General features: G+C 43.1%; 1 protein-coding gene across 1 annotated transcript; it reads right to left on the minus strand.

Annotated features, from left to right (window-relative positions):
- Nucleotides 1–473: 473 nt before the first annotated feature.
- nup35 (nucleoporin 35) lies at nucleotides 474–5,932 on the minus strand. The gene is made up of 9 exons (XM_023286924.3): nucleotides 5,641–5,932; nucleotides 4,569–4,736; nucleotides 4,348–4,475; nucleotides 3,509–3,566; nucleotides 3,197–3,305; nucleotides 3,019–3,088; nucleotides 2,118–2,246; nucleotides 842–976; nucleotides 474–745 (listed from the first exon to the last, which is right to left on the minus strand). Exons 1-9 carry the CDS (start codon nucleotides 5,651–5,653, stop codon nucleotides 668–670), a joined length of 888 nt encoding a protein of 295 aa, XP_023142692.2. The 5' UTR covers nucleotides 5,654–5,932; the 3' UTR covers nucleotides 474–667.
- Nucleotides 5,933–10,101: the final 4,169 nt, after the last annotated feature.

Raw genomic sequence — 10,101 nt, forward strand, 5'->3', positions numbered from 1 at the left:
CATATTAAATTTGTTTCTGGTGTACTATATAGTGTGGTAGTACAGATATTCAAACGCAGCCTTAACATAGTGGCTCCAGCTGTCTCTAATTCCCACTTCATCCAAAATTGAGCAAAAAAGGTGGTGCTGAAGCAAGTCATACTGCGTGACGATGCATAATTTTAAGCTTTTAATACAATAAATATTAAAAATCCAGCATCATACAGTCGTTATGAATGCAGGAATTTAGCTTTAAAGACCAAAATTGTTTATTTTATCAGACTGTAAACATGTTTATTACTGCTGTAAAGTTGAATATTTTAACATGGAGTTCTATGAGGATTGACTTGCTAGTGGACATTTGAGGAACTGCCATTTTTGGCAACTGGATGTTAAGATAAACAATAAAGTAAAGGGAAACGAGGGGACAAGTTGGCATAATTAAAATATATTAATAGAAACGTGAGGATGTGTGGCTTCTAAGAGAACATGACTTCTGATTTAAAACAGAGACTTTATTATGACAAAGACATTAAAAAAAAAGCGCAGATTATAAAAGAAGAGAAAGATTTCACCACACAATCACACACTCATTCACACACTCACACACTGTAGTGAATCAGTTCATCTATTTGTCCATCGACTGTCCTCTCTCTTCTGCAGGTATCCCATGATGCTTTGTGCCGCATCACCATCCAAACATGTACTCCATCGCCTTGGAGACGAAGCTGTCATCCTTCCTGGGCGTCTGTCTGTCTGCCACGACCTAAAAGACAGACGTGGATTTATTCACAAAATCAACCAAGCTGCAAGTTTTTTCTAAATTGTAGAGATTTTCAGGCAGAATGAACTAAAAGGTCACCTGGTAGTCGCTGCCGGAGCTCCTGTAGGTGGCGCTGAGCGGTCTGATGGCGGATCGAGGAGTCGAGGGGAGGACGGAGGAGGAGAAGGAGGACAAAAGGGGTGAGGAGACGGCTTCACTGCTGTCCATCACACTCTACAGACACGAAAAGAGATGAATTACGTCTCTATTCAGACTGCAAACCAGCCAGAGTTCTGCACTGTGAAGCCAGATTAGTGTGTTAGCAGGTATGGTGAGCTTAAAGTCAGAGTTTTCAGTGTCATGAAGGCTCTGTTAACCTGCTAGATCTCCATGGTAACTGATACTACAGAGCTAGATCTCCATGGTAACTGATGCAGCAGAGCTAGATCTCCATGGTAACTGATGCAGCAGAGCTAGATCTCCATGGTAACTGATGCTGCAGAGCTAACTGGGTCCAGATCAGGTTCTGTTCAGAGTTCCGTCTCTCTTTAACCAGATGGTTTCCTGATGATTCTCTCTGAGTGATTCAGATTGTTTTATCTGTAAACCTGTTGATCTGTACGTTACTAAAACCACTGAATGAAGCCGTGTAGTTACAGTATCACACACTGTATGCAACGTGTTGCCATGGAAACCCGACACCTAGTCAGCTGGTGACATGGAAATCACATAAATATGTTTTTATATTTGATTTGCTGCTCAGTTCGTTTCCATTGCTGGTACTGCAGTTGATAGAACACTGATTAGAACAATGATTATTCTATTCTATCTCTTTACTACAGAGAATATAACAGTAACATTGATTTCACTTTGATTTGTCCAAAAATTAAACTAACATCCTTCATTATAGGTCAGTGTCAGACCTAAATGCACTTCAATACAATATCATGTTTAAATACATGAAGTTTAAAGTTTAACAGCTCTAATGTGCAGCTGTCAGTTATCAATAATCAGCTGCATTGATCAGTAAAATAAATATATCAACACATGATTAAGTTTTCTACCAACATTCCTGTCCTGCATCATTTACAGTGGCAGCACTTTTTAATGTCAGAATTTTTTTTTTTTTTGTTGTTGTTCTCCATTAAAACAACCTGTTGACTGAAGTAGGACATGACTGGTTGATTATGTGCAGAAGAGTCACATGACGCGCTAAATTCTTCCTTTTATGTGAACAGAGTTTGAAGCAAAAAATCTGAGTTAACAAAAAAGTTCAGAAGCACCTTCATGATGCCTGACTGTGGTTGTAGTTTTTGTTGAGTCTGGATTTGCTAAACGTGCTCGACCAATCAGAGAAGTAGAAACAAGTAGTGACCTTGTCTATGCAGGGTTTGACTCCCACCATGATGGAGTCACCGAACACTTTCCCATCTTTAGACAGCGCTTTCCTCGCCTGAAGTCTGGACTGATACTGAAGGTGCATCCAGTTGCCAGGAGACGCCATCTGTTAACACATCATCAGCACATCCATTAGTACACATCAGTAAACCCAAGTAATGAACACGTGAGTGAATCTAACCTCAGATTGAGGGTTTTTCTTGTCAGTTCTGTTTTGTCTTTTTGTTCGGTTATGTTGTTAGTTTTACTTTTAGTTGAATAAAAACGACGACGACAAAACCCAACTGATTGGAAATAACAACATATTTCATAATTACATTTCCATCAAAAGCCTGAAACCTTTAAAAACTAAATCAAAATCAAGTCTCAGAATGAGAAAAGCAGATTAAACATATTAGTAATGCACTCATAGGACTATATTTAACACACATTTTAATGCTTAAACAGGAGTCACTGAACAAAACTAAGCAACTTCATTCAGAACTACAAAAAAGAGCCATGTGGCATTGTTATGTTCTTGTCAGCAGCCTCTACAAATAATAAGTGTTATATTGATTTATTTTGTCAATCTCTTACCATATTTAACTCTATTTCTCCACTTTTGCCTCCCTGGATTTCTCCTTATATTTGGACTAACCAGCCTTCTGTTTTTCAATGGGTTTCCTGAGTATCTGTCTTTTTGAAATTTTTGCCCTGTTTGTAAAGCACCATTTTTACAAAGGTACTATGTAAATACAGTTATTATTATTATTATTATATGTGTTTACAAAGTCACACCTACTTTTAGGGACAAATAAACCACAGTGACCATGTTACCAAACAGTTATCCTGTAGTCTACACTCTGAATGAGTCAGTGTAAATTGTGTTTGTTTCTCACCGTGTGTTTGAGGATGTTTCCGTACTGAGCAAACTGCAGAAGGATGTAGGAAGCCGATGCTGGAGGAAAACTACAACAAACAAACAAACACACAGAGTAAATGTACACGCAGTATGTTTAAAGTAAACTCAGCAGGGCAGAGGTGTGATATACAGCAAGCATTTAGCAGTATAATTACCCAAACACTGTGACCCATGTCTGGTCCAGCTGGTCTTCTGAGGACAAAGACTCTCCCTGACTGTAGAAAGGATCCACCTGAGCCGGAGACAGACACACCTGCTGCACACCTGGACAGAGAGACGTGAATATAATCCAGTTAATCCCATCTACAGTGAGTGTAAGAGATTTTTAATCCTTTCTTCAATAAAAATCAAAGTCATTAATACATTGATCAACCGATTAAAACAAACTAATTATGAAAACAATAAATGATCATGTAGTGGATCAGTGTATGTGTTGTGCTAAACTCAGAATAATAATGAGTGTGTACCTGTTCCTGGAGTTGAGGCCTGACGTGCCGACAGAGGAGACTGCATGACTGGAAAAGCCTAAAAGACAGAAAGAGGGAGAGATTTTCTTTTTTTTAAATGTTCAGACATTTCATGTGGTTGTCAGATTTTATAATTAACTTCCAATTCAATCAAATACAAATTTTCTACGTCACAATAAAACACAGAGTCAGTAGTTTCCAAACATGTTCTGTCCTTATATCTAAATCTAATGCCCATTGATCTGCATTAAACCTCATTGCTTATATCTTTAACTAAAGTTGTAAATTTATGGACATTTTGGTTTGAAATAGATGTGAAATTGTAGGCCAAAGTGAATGAGAAAAGGTGTTTTATGATTGGATTATGTACATTTCATGCTTTGGACCAATAATAGTGTCTCTAATGTGGAAAAAATGTGTCCCATGTTACTTTGCAATACTCAGAGTATATCCATTAATGTGACTGCATGTAGTTCAGACTTGTGCTGTGTTTAAAGTAAAATGTTACCAGCTCTGACCTAGTAAGATGTAGTACTTTTTGAAGTACTTTAAGTCATTACATTTTCACATATGCTCACAATGTGCAATATCCAGAAGAGCAACATCAGGTACAGTTAAATAATACACTAAATAAGCTATCCTGACAACAGTAAGCTATGTCACTGTTTAAATAATTCACACTTGTACATACTATTTTTGCATTAGATTTGTATCTTTTATTTTACACATCTCTTACTGTACTTTCAAAGAAGGTCTGATTTTGTAAATGCACTGAGCAAAAAGCAATTTTACTGATCTGTCTTCCATCTCCGTTGCAACTTCCACTGCTGTGTACTAACCTGTCTGTGTGCATTGAGTGGCGTAGCTACAGTAATCACGTCGTCATGGATACTGCGAACAGGCGGGGCTCCACTCTTATCTTTGGGAGTTGGGACGACGGGCTGCAGGCCGGAACCTCCTGGACCGCCTACAGGCATCATAAATTCAGGATGATAAACCTAGAGTATAAGCATTCAATAAAAATCAGCTGACGTGCAGACGAGCGAGTCTTCCCACCGACCTCGATGTGCACTCGAGCTCTCCACGATAGGCGTGGCCAGGCTGAAGGGGCGGGGCTGTGGGCTGGCAGGAGCTGGCAGGTCGCCCATCAGGAAGCCGGGAAGAAACTGAGCTCCAGAGGCCGGCTTAGGAGAGGTGGGAGAGCCCAGGGTCATCGGCTCACTGCCCACTGAAAGACAAGACAGGGGACTTATTTAAGCTGGTCTAAGACAAGCGGACAACATCAGGACGGGCAACTATTAGAAGAAACTATCAGAAGTAAAGACAGAAGGTTAAAAGTCTCGAAGTGTGAAGTATTTTGTGATCAGGGTGTTCAAGTGCAGGTCTGAAAGAGGCTTTATTCACCAGATGTATGAGAACGTGTTTATTTGATACAAACTGCAGCAAAAATAATAAGCCGCTCTAATATCTTGGGCATAAATAACCATTCTCACTGTAATCAGAATGCATGTCACAACATCCCTCATGATTACTGCCACGTGATTTTACTTGGTGGTTATTATTCAATCTTTGTTTATTGCCGTTAAGTACCATTAACTTTATCTGCCATCTTTAAAAGGTGGAATAAAAATTCAAATAACACCTTCTTTTTTTTGTTAAGAATGTTGTTTTAAAGAAAGAAATCACTGTAAGATTTAATCCACTATGAACAAAGCTCCTTTTTCAAACGCGCGAGTCAATGATTCAGGACTACTCACCTACACATATGTACATAAAATACAAGAAGCACCAGTATTTATCAGTCGGCCGATAATAAAATATTCCAGTTTTGGTCAAAAGAGGCCCTATTCCATCACTTTATTTTCCTTAATTTCCTTAAATGTAACATATGTGAGCCAATGGATATCTTTAATTTTCCCAAGAGGATAAATAAAAACGATCTATCTATCTATCTTGTTGAGGATCTGAAGGACTAAAACTAACATCACTGTTAGCAACAGACGAGCTAACATGCAGCTAAGCTGTTGTCAGAACAAACTCGTGGCTACTATTACATATCGCATACAATATAACAATATAGTATGATAACAAAAGAACAGAAACAGATGAAGATTTGATAAAACTTGGGTTACCTTGCAGCTCCATCTCTGCTTCGTTATTTTCTGGCCGCGAGTTTCAAAAGTAGGAAGTGACGCCGAGGAGAGTAGCCGGCAGCCAGCTAACGCGGCTAGCAAAGCTAACTAATCCGTCACTATAACTCACTGTTACTGAAAGACACACGTGGCTGGAGTTAAATAACACACTTAGGTATACAATTAGTTCAAAGTAACACAATTAAAGTCAGTTGTGAGTCCACTGTAGTTTGTTTCTGGAGCTCACAGGATCCGGTGGTTTGAGATGATGCTACACTAGAAGCGCTGCAGAGCACATCCGGCGCCTTTAGATTACGTCACAGTGAAGCTGCGTTCAGAGGAGTCAAGTATTTTCACATGATGTTTGCATAGAAGACAAAATTCAAGCATTTTAAAGGCAGACAGTGAAATATTTAATATTTTCAGTGCACATTTATGTTAACCCAAAAAGAAAACAAAACAAAAAAAAAACACATTCAAACATAAACTTATTTTTTTGGGCATTTCTTCACTTGCGTGTATAGCTAAACCCAAACTATTTACACCCATTCCATTTGTTTGGTTTCCAAAGAATTTTCATTTTACCAATAGGTATCCTCTGGCTTGAAATTACACGAACATTTGACAAAACACAGTAAGATGTTGTGTAAAAAATGCTAAAGATAATAATAATAATAATAAATTTTATTTATAAAGCGCTTTTCCAAAAGCTCAAAGACGCTGTACATAAAATACAATAAGATAGAACAAAACAGATAATTAAAATCAGTAGATAGTAAACAAGTTCAAGATAAAATACAGAATCACTTAAGGAAAGCAGATCTAAAAAGGTGAGTCTTTAAAAGGGATTTAAATGTGGTGAGGTTGGTGCAGTCACGGAGGGCATGGGGGAGTGAGTTCCAGAGTGTGGGGGCGGCAATGGCGAAGGCTCTGTCCCCCCAATGTCGCCGGCTGGTCCTGTGCGGGATGGAAAGGAGGTTTGTGTGGGAGGAACGGAGATTCCTGGGGGGGGTGTAGGGGAGGAGCAAATCGGTAAGGTAAGAGGGGGCTAGATTATGGATGGACTTGAAGGTGAGGAGAAGCAGTTTGTACTGGATGCGGTGTGAAATGGGGAGCCAATGGAGGTTCCGCAGGACGGGTGTGACATGGTCGTGAGAACAGGTTCGGGTGAGGAGTCGGGCAGCAGAGTTCTGAATGAGTTGAAGTTTATTGAGAACTTTGGAGGTGGAGCCGAAGAGAACGCTATTGCAGTAGTCAAGGCGGGAAGTGACGAAGGCATGAATGAGGGTTTCAGCGGCTGAGAAGGAGAGGAAGGGGCGGAGACGGGCGACGTTGCGGAGATGGAAATAGGCAGTTTTGGTGATCTGATTAATGTGGGGTTCAAAAGTGAGGTTGCTGTCAAATATCACACCGAGGTTGCGGATGTGAGCAGAAGGAGATAGGGTGGTGTTATCAATGGTAATGGGGGGGTGGGGAAATGGTGTGAGTGATTTAGGTCCAATAAGGATGAGATCAGTCTTGTCACAGTTTAGCAGGAGAAAATTTTTCCTCATCCAGGATTTAATGTCGGCCAGGCAGCTGGAGAGAGAGGGGAGGGTGGTGGTGGCGGTGGTGTTGGTGGAGATGTAGAGTTGGATATCGTCGGCGTAGCAATGGAAGTGTAGGTTGTGGCGGCGGATGATGTTGCCGAGGGGGAGGAGGTACAGGATAAAGAGGAGGGGGCCAAGTACTGATCCTTGAGGGACACCATGGGACAGGGGGGCGGTGGGTGATGTGCAGTTGTTGACCTTGATGAATTGTTGTCGATTAGTGAGATATGATGTGAACCAGGTGAGGGCGGTGCCGGTGATGTTAATGGAGGATTGAAGGCGGGACAGGAGGATGGAGTGATTGATTGTGTCAAATGCTGCAGAGAGGTCGAGAAGAATGAGGATGGTGACTTGTCCAGAGTCTGAGGAGAGGAGGAGATCATTGGTGACCTTGAGGAGAGCAGTTTCAGTGCTGTGATGAGAGCGGAATCCGGATTGAAAGGTTTCATACAGGTTGTTGGAGGTGAGGTGAGTTTTCAACTGGGCAGCGACGACACGTTCTAATGTTTTGGATATGAAGGGGAGATTGGAGATGGGCCGGAAGTTGTGAGGGGAGGTTGGATCCAAACCAGGTTTTTTGAGGATGGGGGAGACAGAGGCGAGCTTGAGGGGTGAGGGGACACAGCCAGTACTGAGGGAAGTGTTGATGATGTTAGAGATGAGGGGGGCGATAACAGGGAGGCAGTTTTTGAGGAGGGCAGTGGGGATGGGGTCCAGGCAGGATGTGGAGTTTTTAGTTCCAGTGATGAATTTGGGCAGGTCCAGGGGGGAAACGGGCGAGAAGTGGGCCAGGGGGGGAAAGTTCAGAGGGTTTGGTGGAGGAGAGGGGGGATCAAGTGAAGTGGGAGAGGTGACAAGGCTGCTGTGGATGGAGATGATTTTGTTATGAAAAAAAGAGAGGAATAGGTTGCATTTGTCAGTGGTGAACGAGTTTGAGACGGTGTCCGGGGGGGCAAGGAGTTTATTGACAGTTGAGAAGAGGGATTTGGGGTTGTTGGAGCTGGTATTGATCAGGTCAGAGTAGAAAGTGGACCGTGCAGATTTCAGGGCGTCTTTGTATTGTTGGAGGAAGTCGGAGTAGGCTTGGCGGTGAACTGTCAGGTTTGTTTTCTTGACAAGACGTTCTAGCTGTCGTTTATGGGCTTTCATGAGGTGGAGTTCAGGGGTGTACCATGGAGCAGAGTGGGAGAAAGTAACTAATTTGGATTTGAGGGGAGCAAGCTGATCAAGACAGGAAGAGAGAGTATGATTGTAGTGGTTGATGAGGTCAGTGGGGTTATTGATTGACGGGGGAGGGGAGACGGACAATGCAGTGGTCAGTGAGGCGGAGAATACAGAGGGGGAGAGTGATCTGGTGTTTCTAAAAAAGATTGTCCGTTTTTCCTTGGGCAGGGGGGTGGGGAGGCTGATGTCCATAGTTATTGCTAGGTGGTCAGAGATGGAGAGATGACAGCTGGAGATATTTAGGACTGTAAGACCAGAGGAGCAAACCAGATCGAGGATGTGTCCATGGTTGTGGGTGGGGAAATTGACATGCTGGGTGAGGTTGAGTGATTGTAGGAGATCTAGGAAGTCAGAGGCAGATTTACTGTGAAGGTTGTCCATGTGAAAGTTGAAGTCACCAAGGATGAGGACTGACGGAGATGTAGCTAATAGCTGGGTGGCAAAGTGGGAAAAGTCAGGGAGAAATGAGGGGTTTGGTTTAGGTGGGCGGTAAATGATAGCAGTGACCATTGGGGTGGGACCGGGTGATTTAAAAACAAGGTGTTCAAAGGAGGGGGAGGCAGGGATGGAAAGTGGGATGGTTGTGAAGACCTGTTTGTGGATGACTGCGATGCCGCCTCCTCGACCTTCTGGGCGGGGTGAGTTGAGGTACGTGTATCCGGAGGGGGTGGCTTGGTTGAGTGGGTAGAAGTCCAGTGGTTTGTGCCATGTTTCGGTTAGACAGAGGAAGTCCAGTTTATTGTCCAGGATGAATAATTGTAGAATGGGGCCTTTGCTGGTGACGGAGCGGGTGTTGAAGAGGGCAAAGTTCAGGTGAAGTGTGGATGTGTGATTAGGGGAGGGCTTCTGGGGACAAGGCTGTGAGGTCCGTGGAAGTGGGCGAAGGTTAGCAAAATGGCAGTTTCTGAGGGAGGGCTGCCGAGGTTGTCTGAAGCTGATGATGGTGGGGATTTGGCAGCTTGTTGAATTCTGGTACTGCGGGGGTGACGGGCAAGGGGAGCCAGAGGGGGGAGGCAGTGGGTGTGCTGGAGGGGAAGATGGGGGGAGTTCCAGGTGGGGACAGAGGGGGGCGCTGTAGCTGGGAGGCGGTTCAGTGGAGCGTGAAGAAGAGATGGATGTAAACACTGGCACTAGTCAGTCTGAAGTGTGGACGGTGTATTGGATATTTGAGATTAAAAGTGATCTGCCGGACCTGTTTGGATGGATGCCATCACTGTTAAAATATTCAGGCCTGTTCCAGAAACAGTTAAAATTGTCAATAAAGTTAATTCTGCTGGCACGGCAGAACGAGCTAATCCAAGTGTTCAGGCTGAGCAGTCTGCTGAAGCGCTCAGAGTTGTTGTTTACCGTTGGTAGGGGCCCGCTAATAAAAATAGACTTTCCGCAGTCTTTCAGTAAGTCCGTCAGATTTTGAAAATCACGTTTTGTCTGCTCAGACTGGGGGCGCGCTGTGTCGTTGCAGCCGACGTGAAGGATAATGCGGTGTACAGAGGAGGGGAGTGAGCGGAGAACGGAAGGAATTTTAACAGCGATGTCTGCAGCTGTAGCACCGGGGAATGACAGTGTGATAGCGTTAAAGAACCTGATGCCTCTCATGATACTGTCGCCAATGATGAGCGTAGAGGGGGCGAAGAGTGGGGCAAGTGGT

Source organism: Amphiprion ocellaris, chromosome 11 (assembly GCF_022539595.1).
Source record: "Amphiprion ocellaris isolate individual 3 ecotype Okinawa chromosome 11, ASM2253959v1, whole genome shotgun sequence".
In the NCBI taxonomy this organism is placed as follows: domain Eukaryota; kingdom Metazoa; phylum Chordata; class Actinopteri; family Pomacentridae; genus Amphiprion; species Amphiprion ocellaris.

What these genes read in the sequence shown, in the direction of transcription:
- nup35 (XM_023286924.3), bottom strand. An exon ending in TCAAACCCTGCATAGACAAG is followed by an intron (nt 977 to 2,117) that starts GTCACTACTTGT and finishes TCGTGTCTGTAG; the next exon opens with AGTGTGATGGACAGCAGTGA. An exon ending in GCTCCGGCAGCGACTACCAG is followed by an intron (nt 746 to 841) that starts GTGACCTTTTAG and finishes TCTGTCTTTTAG; the next exon opens with GTCGTGGCAGACAGACAGAC.